Below are 17959 nucleotides of genomic sequence, written 5' to 3'. Positions count from 1 at the left end.
GTGTTCATTCCCCTTACTCCACATCCTCTCCAGCATAACCTATTAGTTTTTGATCTTAGCCATTCTGACAGGTGTAAGATGTTATCACAGAGTTGTTTTGATTTGCATTTCCCTGATAGCTAAGGATGTTGAACATTTCCTTAAGTATCTTTTGGCAATTTGAAATTCTCTTGAGAATTCTGTTTAGTTCAGTACATCATTTTTAAATTGCATCATTTAGAATTTTAACATCTAATTTTTTGAGTTTTTTATATATTTTGGAGATCAGTCCCCTGTCAGATGCAGGGTTGGTGATCTATTCAGTAGGCTGCCCTTTTGTCTTCTTGACTGTGTCCTTTGCTTTACAGAAGCTTCTCAGTTTCAGGTCCCATTTATTCATTGTTGCTCTTATTGTCTGTGCTACTGGGGTTATATGTAGGAAGTGGTTTCCTGTGCCCATGCATTGCAGGCTACTTTCCATTTTCTCTTCTTTCTGGTTCATTGTGGTCAGACCTTATATTGAGGTCTTTAATCCATTTGGACTTCAGATTTGTGCATGGTGATAGATATGGATCCATTTTCATTCTTCTACATGTTGACATCCAGTTATGCCAACACCATTTGTTGAAGATGCTTTCTTTTTTTCCATTGAACAATTTTAGCTTGTCAAAAAATCAGGTGTTCATAGGTTTGTGGATTAATATCCAGGTCTTCGATTCTATTCCATTGGTCAACATCTGTTTTTATGCCAATACCAAGCTGTTTTCATCACTGTAGCTCTGTAATAGAGCTTGATGTCAGGGATGGTAATGCCTCAGGCAGTTCCTTTATTGTACAGGATTGTTTTGGCTATCCTGGGTTTTTTGTTTTTCCATATAAAGTTGATTGTGAAGAATTGTGTTGGGATTTTGACGGGGATTGCATTGAATCTACAGACTGCTTTTGGTAGGATTGCCATTTTTATTATGTTGATCCTACTGACCCAAGAGCATGGCAGATTGCTGGCCCATGTGACCGTGTGGACTGTGTCCTGTGTGGCACTATCATGTGTCCGCGTGGACACTGTCCCACATGCACACAGCTGTGTGAAGGCGGCCACATGACATTTGTGGTCCACATGGTCACATGGGCCATTATCCACATAGTCACACGATAGTGCCACAAGGGCCACAGTCCACGCCGACACACAGAACAGTACCCACCAGGACACACGCAGAGGATCTCATGATGACCTCGGGCACAAGGGAGGCACAGAAAAATTCCATGTCAAATAAATAGCAGTTTATGAAACAAGTCTGTCCACAAAGATCCACAGGGCCAGTCCCATCATGTCAAGTGACCACGCAGGCAGGGTGGGGCAGCAGTCATCGGCCTCCAGTGTCACGTGACCATGCGGGCAGGGCAGCAGCAGGCAATCTTCAGTGTCTCCCATGTCATGTGGTCTCCCCAGTCACACGTGGTCCCTGTCCACACATGTATACAGGTCCACATTTCCCGACGAGGCGAGTGTCTGGACGATCGACCTCTGGGCCAGCGGGGACCACAGGGTGTTCAGTTTCTGCTCCATGGGGCTGAGCTCAGAGGGGAGGCTGTGGGGAGGCGACAGGGTCAGGGCTGTGGGCAGGGCTAGGGTGTCGGGTGGGAGCAGAGGAGCCCAGTCACCCGCTGTTCCTGGAAGTCTCCTGGCAGGGTGCAGGGGCTCCTAAGACAAGAGTCATGCCCTGGGCCCGAGACACGTGATACAGAATCCACATGCTGCAGGGCACCAGGTCACTGGAGCAACACCACGACCAAGGACAGCCAGTCACACATGCTCACCCCTTGTCCAGCCGAACCCTGCCCATGCCCATGCATCCACCTAAGACCCGTTCACAACCATCACCTGGTGCCCACCCAAGAACCCCATGCCCACACCCATCACCAGATGTCTACCCAAGCCCACGTGCTCACTCATCATCCCACGGGTCCCCGGCCACCTCCTCAGCCACGAGGAAGTCGTACTCCTCGGCCGCATACTTCTCCCAGTCTGAGAGCTCAGGCCCATCGGGGTCGCTCTCCTGCGAGGTGCAAGAGAATCCGTGAGATATGGAGGAGTGTGGGGGTTCACACAGGAACACAAGGGGGACATGGGACACGCACCCGCAGCAGGGATGCCTGCTCTCGCTGCTCGTAGTCCAGGTACTTGTCCACATTGAAAAACGTGTCGAAGAATACATGGGCGAGCTTGCAGCGCTTCAGGTCAGGCAGCGTGATCTTCCCTGCAGGGTGGGTGGGCAGTGGGGTGACGGGAGCGGGAGGGTGGGGCTGTGGTGTTTCAGGGGAAGGAAGGTGGGGCTTTGGAATCACGGGGGAAGGATGGTAGGGCCACGGAGTGACAGGGGGAGGGGCAGTGGGGCTGTGGAGGTCATGGGGTTCATGACTGGGTTTCACGGAAAGGTAGGAGGAAGTAGCCCCGTGGGAGGCTTGGCCACACAGCACGAATCCGAGTCATGTAGAGGGATCAGTCCATGTGGAAAGCCACCCACTCGTATCCTGCTCACCCAGGACCACACAGACACGTGAGGGTTGACCACATGTGGTGGGAGTCACAGCCATGAGGAAGGACACATAGCCACTCGTGTGGCAGTCACCCAGGATCACACAGACACAGGAGGGGTGACCAAGTGTGACGGGTCCACAGCCTCGGGGAATGATACCCAGCTACACGTGTGGTACTCACCTGGGATCACACAAACACGGGAGACGAGACCATGAATGACAGGTTATGCCCACAGAGCACAGCACCCAGTCACGCGCATCACACTCACCTGGGATTCGTGGCTGCACCAGGTCCAGCATCTGGCACACACAGTCCTCTAAAGGCAGCGGCTCGATGGCCCGGGCGTCCAGGCGCTGCATCTGCTCCTTGTAGAAATACTCGAGCTCATACAGGGAGAGCACACCATCACCGTCCAAGTCCATGCAGCGGAACCAGTATTCAATGCTGTGGGGAGTAGGGGGGCCATGTCAGCCTGGACATGGACAAGGGACACAGCAACAGGAACACAAACAGATACATGCACCCACGGTTTATAGACATGGAACAGGGTTCCCATACACACGGACATGTGGGCCCACGGCATGAGACATGCAGCGACCCTCATTGGGGAACAGGGTGACAAGCACATGCACTGCACATGGGTCACGGGCATGGGACACAAGGGTCCCACAGACCATGGAGGAACCCGCATGGGGCTACGCCCACCTGGTTGGAGTCTTCTTGTCCTCTTCGGAAAGCAAGAACCACACAAAGTCTGCGTAGCTGATCTTCCCGTCCTTCTGCACCTTTCGGTCTCTGGGGGGAGGGGTAGGCACGACAGGGGCCTTGCGTGGGGATGGGGTCACAGCTGGTGGAGCGGCCATGCCCACGCAGTGATAGCAATGTGAGATAAGGGGCCACGCCCACCTATGAGTGGCATCACAGTTCATACACTCCCAGTGACATCACCATGCGGCCATGCCCACATCCCAGCAACATCACAGCCCAGTGGCCACACCCAAACCCATGGATGTCACAACCTTGGTCATGTGATGAAGACCATGAGCAGTGCCGCCCACACCCAGGGACCCACCTGCTGCTCCCCCACACCCTTCTCCACCCCACACATACCGCGTCACGGCACCTGAGAAGATCCTGTCAATCATCCGGGAGGAGATGGCTGTGGGAGAAAGCAGGCAGGGCTGGAGGGTCACGGCTGATGACTGACAGGCCTGGGTCAGCCACGCCCCTGTACTGCAGGCCTCGCTCCATCCAATGCCCCACCCCCACTCAGCCCCAATGCAGTAGCTGCCCCTCCTCCACAGCTGACTGTGGTGGCCATGGCACATTACGTTCTGTGTGCCCACCTGCAGGTCCCTCCCACATACTCAAGTCCCTCCCATCCAGGCCCCGCCCAAACCCCCAGGCCTCATCCTCTTTCCCCTCACTGTGGTCTTGCTCATCTACCTGTAGACCCCATAACCATATGAAGCCCTTCCCACTCAAGCCCCGCCCACACCCCAGACCCCAACCATCCAAAGACACTCCCACCCAGGTCTCACCCCTTCTGAAGCTCCTCCCACTCAGGTCCAGCCCCTCCCATCCCGCCCCTCACCATGGTCAGAGTGGCGACCCAGGTCCCGCGCGTCCACCTGCAGGTCATGGTCCGTGTCCAGCTCCCAGAACTTGCAGTAGATGACGTAGAAATGTTCATAGGAGAAGAACTCAGTCAGCTGGTTGATGTCAGGCTCCACCTCCAGCAGCTTCACGTTCTGGGGATGTTTGGGTGAGATCACGGAGGCCCCACCCACTGGCTCCAGGCCCTGCCCACTGGCTCCAGGTCCCGCCCCTACCTGCAGGAAGCTGCTCCTCCGCAGCTCGGTGCTCGTAATCCGACCTGACCACGACCTGTTCACAGTGTAGAAAATCCTCTGGATGACCTGAGGGTTACGTGTTCAATGTGGGGTCAGGGAGTCAGCACAGGGGTCAGGGGGTCACAGGGTCGGTCTGGGGGTCAGGGTGGGAGTTATGGTGTCTGTGCGGGGTGGCGGTGTTGGCAGAGTCACGGATACGTCACTCTCCATGGTGACGTACTTTGAGTGACAGCCAATGTTAGGCCCGTCCACCAACCCCACAGTGATGATCATGGGGAGGGGGTCACGGGGATCATGCACTCGTGGCCATTACTCACTGTGGTAATGTAGCGGGAATGGAACTCGGGCGCCTCCTTCAGGAAAGACAGGCCAGGATGCGTGTTCACCACGTCCTGGGGAACGGGGAACAAGGAGGAGCCCTGACGGTTGGGGGAGGGACCGTGTGCGTGTGCGTCTGTCAGTCCGTGTCTGTGTCAGTCTTGCGTGTCCGTTGGTCCTTGTGTCCCTCCGTGTCTGTGTCCGCGTGCAAATCTCCCTCTGTGAGTCTGTCTGCCTGTCCTTCCACTTCTGTGCCTGTCTGTCCGTATGTGCATGTCTGTGCCTGCCTGGGTAACTGTGTGCCTGCCTGTCTGTCTGTCCACGTTTCTGTCCACGTGTTCACCTGTCCACACATCTGTGTTCCCCAGTCCCCCGCACCTGCAGCAGTGGCACAAAATCCTCCTGCACCAGCCCCTCGCTCCCCGGCGCCATCAGCAGCTGCACGAACCTGGCGGCCTCGTCGTGGCACGTGAGGAGGATCCTGGGGGGCACGTCCAACCCGACGATGTCACACGCCCACCCCGCTTCCAGACGTGACCATGAACCTCGCTGCACTCCCTTCACCGTGGGCTTGGGCGATGGGCAACGAAAGTGTGCAGGGACATGGATCCTGGCCACGCCTCCCGCCAATGATGTCACCAGCCCTGCTCCCGGCCATGCCCCCTGCTTCCAGTCACGCCCATTCCGACGATGTCACCGCCCCCACTTCCAGCCAAGCTCTCCCACTCACTTCCTCCACATGACCACAAACTTGTGCACGGACACGGAGCCCGTGCGCTCCCCGCCCGCGCTGTAGAACAGTGGCCCCTTCCAGTAGAGCGGGCAGCCGCAGGCCTGGGGGGAGACGGGGGGAGGGAGAACGGGAGGCTCGGTGGGTGGGGCTGGCAGGAGGAGTAGGGCTGTCAAGGGGTGGGGTTGGAGGGAGGGGCAACTTTCCCATCCATGGCCAGTACCCATGGCCTCCATCCCCACCCTGGTCATTCATCCCATGTCCCTTGCCATGGCATATCCCGTGGTCCCCATGAACCCCCAACACCCACCTTGGCCACGCGACCCATGTCCTCTACGGTGGCCCGCTCTTGCGGGAACTCCGTGAAGACTCGCTTGATACGGTTAAGGACAGCGTCCACGTCTAGTGTCTCTGGCGGTCGCCCATGTGGGAAGTAGAAAGCGGGGATGCAGCGACTGGAGGCCGGTGGGGGCGGGTCTTCCTGGGGAGGCTGCACCTGGGGACCGGGGGTCATGGTAAGCACAGGGTGAGCACACACGAGCACGGGGTAAGCACAGGATAAACATGTGTGTACAGGTGTCTGCACGTGTGAACACGTCTGCAGGCATGTCCGGCATGTCCCCGGGGTCCCCGTCCTGTGCACTCACCTTCCTGTGTCCCGGGCTCCTGCAGGAGGCACGCACAGGGCGGGAGCAGGCGAGGGGCAGCACGCAGGTGACATCAGGTGGCTCCGGTCTGTAGCGGGTGACATCAGGAGGTGTTCCCGGGCCCCCGCGGGTGACGTCATAGCTCCCTGGCGCGTCCCGGATGCGGCGAAGGCCGTCGTGCAGCGCGCGCTGGGTGTTGGGGTCGCTGAGCCAGCGCAGGAAGAGCTCGTCCACCTTCCGCTTGAGGACGGGCTGCAGCGGCGGCATGACGGGCGGAAGTGCGCGTGGACGGACCGGGAGGGCAACGAACACGCGGACCGGAAAAGCAGACGGACGAGGACAGCGGTAGCAGAAGCACGGACACGCCTGCTGCGTCGATTCAGGACGGGTGCGTCCGCGGCGCGCGAGAACTACGTCATCACAGCCAGAATACAGAGGATTGCGTCATCACGGCGCACCGGTCCACAACATGGCGGGCCCTGGGGGCGGTGACTGACTCGCGGACACGCCCCCTGTGCAGTGCCGGTTTAGAACTGTCTCGTCTGCGGCGCAGGCCACATTGGTTGTGTCATCAGAACGCGCCGACCGTTTCCATGGCGACGGCGTACGCGCGATCACGCCTGCTGTGCGAGCAGGCTTCAAACCAGGCGCTCCAGGCAAGGCATTGTCCGTAGAGCCATGCGTCATCTCACCCGCGCCGCCCACCTAGCGTGCGCGTCATCAGTAGCCGTCATCCGCGTCCACAGAGTCATTCGTCATCTCTGCACCATCCACCTAACGGGTCGACTTCCTAAAGGTCTAGAGAGTAAAATAATTCATAGAAGCGAGGTCTTTTTCCCTCCCAAGGCGATCACTCTGCCTTCCAAAGAAAACTGCTGCTTACAGCTTCTGGAAAATACACATCGGTGCATACAAACATGCATCTCAATTTATAAACTGCATCTCCCAGTCTTTTTATAGAGAAGAAGATGCATTCAGCGTCAACGCTGCACTTTCTTATTTGACATTATCTCTGAACATTTTCCCATATCCAAACACACAGATCTCCTTCACCACGACAGAACTTATTGTAGCCTCCAACACTATGTACTTTCTAGCCATTTTCTTTTCTAAGTTAAGTCCACCAAGGGCATCTTCATAATTACATCCACATCTGTACAGGCTTGCTTCAGAGTGAGTTCAGGGGATGAGAACATCTGCCTGCATTTAAAAATCTGATATTTGTGGCCAAGTTATACAAGGTAAGCACGTATCCATGCCTGTGAGATATAAATAGCTCCCGGCTCTGAGGACTCAGTGGCATATATCTGTATGAAATTCTAAGGCGTCAATAGAAAGGATGGCTGCTTTCTAATGATCGGAACTAGCCAGACTGTCTCGGTTTGGCTCTTCCTCACTCCCTGTAACAATCACTCAGCCAGAAAGGTCAGTTTTAAAGTCTTTCCGCAGTTCCTGTAAAATAAAAGGTCACATGATACATTCCTTCTAGGACTTCGGATTGGAAGAAGTCTGGAAGTTTTTCTGCATTATATATCACTTTTACTTTAGCTTCTAAGGCGATCAAAATTACATTAGTCTCACTTATACTTTAATGGTCTAACTGTGTCTTATATTGTGAAGACCTGAAATCTATTTGGGAAGTTGGTGATCCGTAATGAATGAAATATAAATGGCCTTAGGTTAATAAGGAATTCAAGCAACACGACTAAGGCAAGGAGAGGCAACGGGGAGCACTTCTGTCCCCTTCCCACTGAACACATGTTGATTCTCACTAAGCATCACAGTTATACTTTGCTGAAAACAAAGTAGGAGACTGTGCAAGCCATACAGTTGAGAGCAGACAACACACGTAGTGTTCCCCTAGACAAACACATGGCTAGAGGAAAGGAAACTTGAGGCTGGAGAGGGAAACTGACTTCCCTGAGACCACCACTCTAGGACATTACAGAAGCAGGACTAGGATGTGGGTTACTTGAGGTCCAGGCCAAGGTGCTCTCTTATCACTTAACACGTGTGCCAAGATTCCACATGTGAGCAATGGGCATCCTAACCATGGATCCCGCAAGCCATCATTAAAAGAGAAAATGCACATCACAGGGCAGTCGCAATGAGATACCTGGTGGCCCTCTGGTGACTTTGTATTAAGTTTTACAGACCATAAATAAATGCTTTGGTGGACAGTGATTTGGGGATACCAAATAATCACTTTGTTCTCCTAAACCCAGTAGACCCCTTAGAACTACACTGAATTTTAAGACTTTAAGACAATCCTGAAGCCATTTTTGACAATTCTGAATCCTCTCAGCCTCTGTGCCATAGTGCTTCCCCTCCTCCCCTGGGAACCAAGGACCTAACAGATACACTCGAACGTACTCAGTTCCTGAACAATTACCCATGTACGTATGTTTTGGTTCGGTCCCCTGGGAAACAGGGTCAAAATGACTTCTTACCTCATCTGATCTGGCAACAGCTCTCCAGTCAGTTATTGGTAATAGTCCTTTCGAATAAGCCAATCAGAATAGTCAAAGAACAAACTCCCTTGCTTCTGTGGCCCCTTTAAAAGTAGACTGTACCAGCTATTCGAGGTCTCCCAGCTTCCCGAATGCTGGGGGACCCTGTCATGACAGAATTAATAAAATCCTCATGCTTTTGCATCGGCTGTGGTGTATGAGGTGGTCCCTGGGGGTGACTCCTCCTCAGTGTTTGGACGCTAAAGTCCAACAGAATATTCCCACATTTTTGTTCAATTCCCTGTATTTCCATTGCAGCAAAGACTCTACCCTTGTCCAACACGGGTCCCCAAAGCCTTGGTCTGAATGTAGACACCCCCAGAACAAAGCATCATAACCTTAGATCCAAATTTCAAAGTCATGGTATTTTCAAAATATCTATCTTAGATTAGTTCAGCAGCATTTATAAACAAATATCTTTTAGCAGCTGTTGCTCCTTCCTCAGCATTCAAACAATTCAAAGAGAGCATAATAGCATACAGTATCAAGATTCTCTGTGTATTTTCCATCTTTATGTGGCTTTATTTTAACCTCTATTTCTTTTACTTTTATTTTTTGAGACAGGTTCTCTGTATATCTTTGTCCTGGAATAGCTCTGTAGACCAGACTGTCTTTGAACTCTCAGAGATCCTTCTGTCTCTGCCTTCCAGGCATTGGGATTAAAGGCGTGTGCTACCACACCTTGAAGTCACAGAGGTCAATCTACCTCTGCCCCCTGAAGTCTCAGAGGTCAATCTACCTCTGCCTCCCAAGTGTTGGGATTAAAGGTGTGTACTACCACACCCAACTATTCTCTTTCTTCCTTTTTTTTTTACTTTAAGAACTTTAACTTTTAGCCTGCACATATTTTTTAACACACTGTAAATCATTTAAAGGTTTTTTTTGTTTTTGAATCTCTCTTTACTGTATCTCTCTCTCTCTCTCTCTCTCTCTCTCTCTCTCTTTCTGACCATATGAGCCTTTAAATTACTGAGCAATATGGGTAGGATTAAAGCCATGGCTTTGCTGGCTAGATCCAGGCCATTCCTTAGATTTCCAGCCTCATGGCAGAGCCATTTTTATTGCCACAACTCTATGGCATTTCAAGGTCCCTGCCAGCAAGCAAGCTTCAGCATTCTGCTCACAGACCACACTCAGTTGGACTGCCTGTCTGAAAGAGTCAGAGTTTGCCCTGGCAGGATGGACCAGAACGCCAGCATTTTAAAACAGTGCAACTTTTTTCCTGCTATGGCTGAAAACCCAAAAAGTATGTGTTCAGCTTTTCATCAACACTGTTTAAGGGTTTTGTGGCAGGCCCTCTTAAAAGAGCTGCAGGGTTTTGCAGCTAAAGCCGAGCCAGGAAGCCTCTCTTAGATGAGAGCACTTGCTTGCCTCTAGCAAGCGGAGCAGACCCAAGAAATTGCTGCTACCAATAAAACATGCTTTACTCTATTCTTTCCCAAGCCTTCTCAGGCTTTCTGTGGATTCAGTCATCCACGTCTGGGCGCCATTTATAGTGATGAGCAGCGGGCTGCGTTCCTGCCACCTGGCTCCCGGCCACCTGGCTAGCTTATGCCCCGAAATTATAACACAGAAACTGTATTCTTTGAAACACTGCCTGGCCCATTAGTTCTAGCCTCTTCTCGGCTAACTCTCATATCTTGATTAACCCATTTCTAATAATGTATGTAGCACCACAAGGTGGTGCCTTACCGGGAAAGATTCAGTATGTCTGACCTGGCAGCTGGCTCCATCGTGTCTGACCTCACTTAACTTCTTCCCAGCATTCTCTTCTGTCTACTCCACCCACCTATGTTCTGACCTATCAAGCCAAGCAGTTTCATTATTAATTAACCAATGAAAGCAACAGATAGACATATGACCTTCCCACATCAAAGTTCAGTCACCCATCTCAAATAAGACAATTTAAAAAGTCAATAGTGGAAAGCAAGAGTTAAGACCTGGGTACATATGCTAAGTATAGTGGGTGCCAGGGAATCCGGCGTGGGAGTCAGAAAACACAGACACAAGATCAGAGATATCATTCAACACAACACAGCCAGGTAGCATCAGATTCAGAACTTAAAAACAAGGGCTGCTGGCATTTCCTCACCTGCACTTCTCCTGGACTGACAGGAACTTGAGGAACTTCTGCAAACCTTGCAAGAGCTCTGTCAAAGCCTCCACCATCTGTCCAATTGCACCTTCTGTCTCACACAGCAAGGCCATGCGTATCCAGTACACCAGCACCTAATGGTCAAGTTTTTCCTACCCAAAGGACTTTCCAGGGAGCTTACATTCCTCCCTTCTGCTCACAGACAGAGTGGAGACCAACACTGTGGGGAAAAAAAACCTTCTCAGCTCCACAGAAAGAGATCAGTGGTAAGCATCCATGGAAATGAAAGGAAACACCAAACAGGGAACCAACCTAAAAGGAAGGAGGAGACAGAGCCCCTGGACATGTCCTAAACCCATTAGGAAGACTACCCTGGAACTGCCTCTCCTAGTACATAACAGAAAAGAAGGAAGTAGGAAGTGGGAGGTGGTGAGAAGAGGAAGCAAAGAAAGTGAAGGGGGAAGCATCTTTCCTCTCAACTCTCCTGGGGGCCTTTACTCACTCTGAATGGGGCCACTGAGGAATGTGAGATGGGCAGCAGGCCTGAGGGAAGCAGCTGCACCCAGAGCTGGCTGCACACATAGATTCCTGCTGCTAGTTGACCAGAGATCAGGTTGTCCTTGTGACTGCTGAAGAGAAAAGGTGGCTGTGTAATGAACTGTTTTGTCACTTTAAGAGACAAGCCTCACCCACTCCCTCCCCCACCCACTGAGGCAAGCTGATCTTCAGCTTCCAGCCTGAGTCCTTTTCTTTTCCATCTCCCTCTTGAAGAGGCAGCTTCTACCTCTCCCCAATTCTCCCCTTCCCTTCCCTCTTATTTTTCTCTCTCTCTCTCTCTCTCTCTCTCGCTCTCTCCTCTTCTTTTTCCCCTTTCCCCTTTCTCCTCCATAACCCACTAAATAAATATCTAACCTCACTCTGATGGCGTGCCTATCCATGTCTCTGTCTCTTGCCTGCCGCGTGGCTCCCTGCCCAGAACCAGCCACCTTTGTAGACATGTGCCATGCCCATCTATCTGTCTCTCCTTGTGGCCTGCTGCAGCCACTCAGGGAACTGTGCCACCCCTGCTTGGGACTGGTTTCTTGCGGGACCTGCTGCCCACTGCCACTGCTTGGGGATCTGCAGCATTTTACTTAATCCATAGACGTTTTAGACTTATACATTGTATAAACAAGCCAGGCAGTGGTGGCACACGCCTTTAATCCCAGCACTTGGGAGGCAGGGGCAGGCGGATCTCTGTGAATTCGAGACCAGCCTGGTCTACAGAGCTAGTTCCAGGACAGGCTCCAAAACCACAGAGAAACCCTGTCTTGAAAAAAAAAAGCAAAAAAAATTCGTATAAACAGTAGCGTAATTATTTCAAAATGACTGTGACAGATATTTTTTGCACAGTGGAAAGTATTTTTTAAGACTCTGAGAGGCAGCATGAGAGAGAAATTTGATTACTTGTATTTGCTCTCACACCTTTATAACTTGCAGGTTTTGTATTTATATTTGTGTTTTACTGAAATTTGTTTGGGAAGGTTGTCCTTTTAAACTGACAAAACCTCTCAGCTGCCAAACCACATCAGAGATCTTTCAGAAGGCTGAAATTTTACTTGAGTTCCGGATTAAAAATCAACAGAGAACTCACTTGGTTGGCACCTTGAGCTACTCCTCAGGGTCCTCCATGGTCACTGAAGGTCGCATTTGCCTTTTGCTGTTTAATGTAGGGCCTGCCAAGCTCCAGAAGATCCTGTGGGGTAAGAAATCTTTAGGAAGACAAGCCTACCTTGACCTGAGCAGCTAGGCTGTCGATTCCACTGATTCTGTCCACATCTTGAGATCTTCAGTTTAGATTAAAAGGCAGTTTTTTTTTGGTAGGTATGTTGGTTTTTTTGTTTGTTGGTTGGTTGGTTTTTTTGTTGTTGTTGTTGGTTTTTTTGTTTTGTTTTGTTTTTTCAAGACAGGGTTTCTCAGCGGCTTTGGAGCCTGTCCTGGAACTAGCTCTGTAGACCAGGCTGGTCTCGAACTCACAGAGATCCGCCTGCTTCTGCCTCCCGAGTGCTGGGATTAAAGACTTGCGCCACCATCGCCCGGCATGTTTGTTTGTTTTTTTTTGAGATAGGATTTCTCTATAGCTTTGGAGCCTGTTCTGGAATTAGCTCTTGTACCCCAGGCTGGCGTTGAACTCACAGAGATCTGTCTGCCTCTGCCTCCTGAATGCTGGGATTAAAGGAGTGTACCACCACCACCTGGCTCAGATAAAAGGCAGTTTTGCCCAGTGGGCAGTGTTTGGCAGTTGAAGTGAATTGCAAAAGGATGTTTTTCTGTGCCCATTTGTCTTCTGTCTTCTTTGGAGGAAGTAGAGTGTGGCTGCTAGGAGCCAACCTGTCTCTTTTTGTTATGAAAAGTTTTTTTTAATAATTAAATATTTAAATGCCATATTCCCCAGATCTCTGAGCAGTTAAGGACTACTTATCAGGTGTAACTACTGTATAGAATCTGCCTGGAGAGCTGGGTCTAAGCTTGACTGTATTGGCTCTCAACAGGTAAATCAGGGTTGGATTAAATATAAAGTATTTTTGTAAAAGACTTAAAAGTACATGCCAGTTTAAAGCATGAGACTTATTGCTTTGTAGTCTGTAATGAGATACAATGAACAGACAATTATAACATTTAACAGTAAACATAGATGCATTTAAGTTACATGTATGAACATACACACAGAGCAAACAGGAATTGGGTGAAGTGGGTGCTCTTGGTAGGCCCTATCAAAGGCATGCCACTGTGCAAAACACACATGCAACAGAGTCATCAAGAGAAATTTAGAGACAAAAACATAAGTAAACCAGGGGACCAGGCAGGGTTTACCTCAGTAAAGATGACAGGACTTGGTCACCTGACCTGACTCTCAGTTAAGATGTCAGTAAGGTCACCTGACCTCAATTAAGATGATGGTAAGGTCACTTGACCTTAGTCAAAATGGCAGCAGTCACATGTTGTATGGAAAAGCCATAATTTTTGAGCTGCAGGGACTTTAAATTTAATAATAAGAGAGACCTAGAGGTAGGATCTGCCCTATTGCTGAGCCACCATGCCACACCTGCGGTGGTGAGCAAAAGGCTGTAATTGAAAACAGCTGCCTCATGGATCCAACCAATCTTATTGGCAGCAGTAGCAGTAGCAGGGACAGTTTTAGGAAACTCCTTCCGTTGGCCTGTGCACTGACAGTAGTTAGAAAAGTCCTGTAAAAGTGGAGCTGGCAGGACACTGGTGGAGTAAGGGAAGGAGTGAAGAAGTAGGGCTTTAAGGTCTGTGGTTTTAGGGCCTCTAAAAGGCGTCCATCCTAAGGGGAATGGACATGGATGGCTTGCTACCCGTAGCTGAAACTGTGAAAACCCGCGAAATGGTGACACCACAAGGAATACAGGGAGACATCTCTTCCTCTATAGGTGGGATGTAAATTGGTGTGAACACTGCAAGACCCGGGTGGGGTGCTATTGCCTGACTTGATCCGGTCAGGGCAACTAGGAAGCCGGAGAGGCCAGAGATCACTCTGAGCAGCCTTTACCAAAACAAAAACAAAACAGACAACACGGTGGGGGGGGGGGAAAGAAAAGAGAAAGAAGAATCTGAGAGACTCTGTGCCCCCAGTCTCAGGAGGACTGGCCCCAGGTCATCCAAACACAATTTTAGCTAAGGGAAGCAATCCAGAGATGAATTTCAGCAAAGGGCACAACTATAGTCTTAAAGACCATGGTTGGGGGCAGTCCCCCCATTTCTAGGAACACCAGAAGATTTTCGGGAGCTCAATGGTCAATTCCTCGGGTTCAGAGAAACAGTTAAGCTGACCAGAATGGGGGAAATTTACCAACTGAAGCTGGTGGTGTACATAGAGATCATGCTGTAGAAATCACATTCAGGCATATGGAACATGTGGCTGTTGTGGGAAAAATACCCAGTCCCAGATCCCAACCCTGGAGGAGGGGCTCAGCAAAAAGAAACCCTTTTTCAAAAAAACTAAAAACAAAACAAAAAACAAACAAACAAAAACCAAGTGGTATGCTAGAGGTGCCACAGTCAAGTCTTCAGTGAGGCTATGTTTCTATGTGTCTGACATTCTTCATCTGAAAGATGAGATGGTAGTAAGGTGAAAATTCAGAGTCATGAATTCTTATGACTGACGTGGCCTTTAGGGTCAATGTGACTGTGTCAAGAAGCACGTGGGGAAAGTTGCACTGGGTAGCTACTGTGGGGACCATATCAGAGGAGAGAGGTGTATGGCGGCTGATGGGTTAAATGGAAAAGGGACACCCGCCACAGGAGATGGACACTACCTAAAGGGTCCAAGAGTAATAATACAAAAATGTTGATTCCAGAAATAGGAATGTAGAAATAAGGAAAGACAAAGTTGTAAGCCTAGGAGAATGCGAACAGACCGTCAGCACCTTGAGGATTAAGTATCAACAGTGGGTTACTCTGCTTTACAACCCATAGCTCTATTCACAAGGTCAATGTATCTCTCTGCAAACTGAGAGCTAGTCTACAGATATGAGCTGAGTCAATCTAGGAAATAGATACATGACCTCTGGGCTACCCATGATCCCTGCTATGGGAAACTGGCAGCATCAAAGGAGAGGACACGGGCTTCAGCAAACACCATCTGGGAGTACCGAGGAAGACAATAGATTAAGTGCAAACACTAGTGTAACTGAAAAGCTCTGGTAATGGGGATTGTAAAGTAAGACAATCTGTAACTAAGTTTTCCCTTGAGACTGTAAAATTTCCATTCTTCAGACCTAATGCTTGGTGCCCCTACTCTAAAAAGCTGGGTTCAAAAACTGTCCATTGTCACAGCCTAACATAAATCCATTTCTGGCTGTGGTCTCAGCTAGCTGATAAGCTTTTTGTGCCCCATGGAGATTTTTTATTTTATTTTATTTTTTCCTGGATTCTGTTTTCTGGAATAAAGTTTGCTTCTGGTTTATTAGATTTGGTGGTCTGTCCCTATCTTTGCATAACCCCCCTGGATCCAACATACCCATTCTGGCCCAAGACAGAACATGTATCTCCATCCGTCTCCTGGCGTGAAGATTGTTTTCCCTACCCTTGGACAACAGGAACTCAAGCTTTCCAGACTTGGGACTCCAAAGCATATGAGCAGCTGCTTACACCTCATGGCTTTATCCTTGACATTGGGGTCTGGAGACTTGGGCTGAGTCCTGACAGCAGCCAAGCCTGCAGGGTATCTGATGATAGGCATTATAGGCAGCCTGTTCTGAGATGGTTCAGCCTCTAATCTTGAGCCAGATCCCCCAACACTCCTGAACAGGTGACTTCTTGTAGCTCCCATGTATCCTGTTGGGTCTGTCTTTCTGAAGAGCCCTGAGTAACCGGTGCCCAGTAACATGATCTCCTGTGAGAGGAAAGCAGTGTGTGATTCCTGAAGGCACAGGGCAGCCTGGGAGATGCCATTGGAGTCCAGTTTCTGATCCCACTCTGCCATTCTGTCTTTGAGTTTGGGAGAATCCAATGTCAAGGGAGACATTTGAGATTGCTTGGTAAGGTGGTGGCCCACTGTTGAATATTCAGTTTCTCCAAGAGACCAGGATTACCAGCCTGTGCTCAAATGCCTGGCCATATATATTTTTGAAAATGATTTACTTTAATGAGGTATTATATTGTCACAGTTCTTCAATGCTCCTTTTCTTGTATGTTATTCAATTTTCTTCTTTTCCTGTGTGTGTGTGTGTGTGTGTGTGTGTGTGTGTTTAGACTATGATGCACAGGCTTTAAACCTCAAGGTGATCTTCCTGCCTCTGTGTCCAGATTGCTAGTGCTAATAGAATGCCCTGCCACACACAGCTTGAAAAATAATTCTTATTATGCAATTCTCCTCCTCTTCTGATGGCCCAGGAGGCCAGGAGATGGTATCAAAATCCCTGATACTGGAGATGTAGATTGTAGATTGTAGTGAGCATCTACATGTACTGAGAATAGAGGCTGGATTCTTTGATAGAATTTTTCACGCTCTTAACTGCTAAGGTATTTTCCATCCAAAGTTATCTATTCTCAATTGTGTTTCTAGTCCAAGGCAACTTAGTCAGTATCAGACACCAGATGCTAATTAAAAAGTGGAATTCTCCTCCATTTGAGAGAATTAGCCTCAGTCAGGGATTAGCTTCCAAAAGTCATCCAATGCAATGTGCCCAGCCCATTATCCATATTTATACAACCAACAAAATGGATGCAGTAGGTTGTCCTCACGTATTTCAGCATGTTTATTTCCTGGTTCTTGACAAGGAAGAAATTGGAAGGATTTCAGAAGGGATGGAATGAAGAGATAAAGAGGAAATGTGTTGTAATATCTTTTAATTAACAACTTATGGAAATAAATTTTAAATAAAAAAGAGGCATTAGATAGATGCTTCAGCAGTTCAGAACACTGTGTTGTTACAGAGGACTCGCATTCCTTTTCCAGAACCCACATGGTAGCTCACCATTTGCTGTAACTCCAGTCCCACGATCTCCTGCCTTGTTCTGGCCTCTGTAGGTACTGTGTACAGGCACATACAGGAAAAATGCCATATAACTAATTTAAAAAAAATAGAAAAAGCCGGGTGGTGGTGTCACATGACTTTAATCCCAGCACTTGGGAGGCAGAGGCAGGCGGATCTCTGTGAGTTCGAGGCCAGCCTGGTCTAGAAGAGCTAGTGCCAGGACAGGCTCCAAAACCACAGAGAAACCCTGTCTTGAAAAACCAAAAAAAAAAAAAAAAAGTAAAAAGGAAAGAATAAAATTCTTTATAGTGATGTCATATCCCTGAGAAAGACAGCAGCTAGGGTTTGTTAAAATGAATTTTTTTCTGGTCTTGCATGGAAGTAGCCATGGCCTTCTGCCAAGCCTGCCTGCTCAGAGGAGAAAGCAGATTGGTTCTGAGGTTAGTAGAGATCATCATTACTTTTCATCTAAAAGCTGAATATACAGTGCTGTTAGGTGTCTTTCTCTTGACGTTTTCTTATTTGTCCTCTCTATCTTTTACATCTGTGAGAACTGTGGTATTGGTAAAGTTATTTTTCAGATCAAGGACCAAGACTGACAAGACTGCTTTGGCACCAAAGCAATTGACTTTTATTTGTGTCATTTACTTGATTTTCAGGTATTTCTTTTCATCATTTTTTCATTTAAATGACCCTGACAGACTTTTATGCAAGAGTGTCCCTATGTCCCTTAATGTCTTTGATTTTAAATTGTGATCTTGTTCAGAAGTGGATTTGTCATCTGAGCAAGCTTAGCTCCAGGCAGA

General features: G+C 49.1%; 1 protein-coding gene across 2 annotated transcripts; it reads right to left on the bottom strand.

Annotated features, from left to right (window-relative positions):
* Positions 1–919: 919 nt before the first annotated feature.
* Positions 920–6483, bottom strand: Ppp2r3b (protein phosphatase 2 regulatory subunit B''beta). Of its 2 annotated transcripts, XM_050138155.1 has the most exons (13): positions 6067–6483; positions 5730–5915; positions 5420–5523; positions 5068–5170; positions 4689–4763; positions 4351–4437; positions 4113–4269; positions 3629–3677; positions 3224–3313; positions 2787–2962; positions 2119–2237; positions 1930–2036; positions 920–1568 (listed from the first exon to the last, which is right to left on the bottom strand). In XM_050138155.1, exons 1-13 carry the CDS (start codon positions 6331–6333, stop codon positions 1430–1432), a joined length of 1659 nt encoding a protein of 552 aa, XP_049994112.1. In that variant the 5' UTR covers positions 6334–6483; the 3' UTR covers positions 920–1429. The 2 variants fall into 2 exon arrangements, with proteins under 2 accessions (XP_049994112.1, XP_049994113.1); XM_050138156.1 differs by lacking the exons at positions 920–1568; positions 1930–2036; positions 2119–2237 and adding an exon at positions 2244–2698.
* Between the last annotated feature and the right edge of the window lie 11476 nt (positions 6484–17959).

Source organism: Alexandromys fortis, unplaced genomic scaffold, assembly GCF_014885135.2.
Source record: "Alexandromys fortis isolate MF-2015 unplaced genomic scaffold, M_Fortis_MF-2015_v1.1 scaffold_14, whole genome shotgun sequence".
Lineage (NCBI taxonomy): Eukaryota > Metazoa > Chordata > Mammalia > Rodentia > Cricetidae > Alexandromys > Alexandromys fortis.
This window is presented reverse-complemented; position numbering and strand designations above follow the sequence as displayed.

Excerpts from the sequence above, each read along its gene's own strand:
- Ppp2r3b (XM_050138155.1), bottom strand. The coding sequence starts at position 6,333 with ATGCCGCCGCTGCAGCCCGTCCTCAAGCGGAAGGTGGACGAGCTCTTC. Across the intron at positions 3,314-3,628 it reads TTCTCAGGTGCCGTGACGCG|AGACCGAAAGGTGCAGAAGG; the intron begins GTATGTGTGGGG and ends CCCTCCCCCCAG. Across the intron at positions 1,569-1,929 it reads GGGGACCCGTGGGATGATGA|CCTCCCCTCTGAGCTCAGCC; the intron begins GTGAGCACGTGG and ends GCCTCCCCACAG.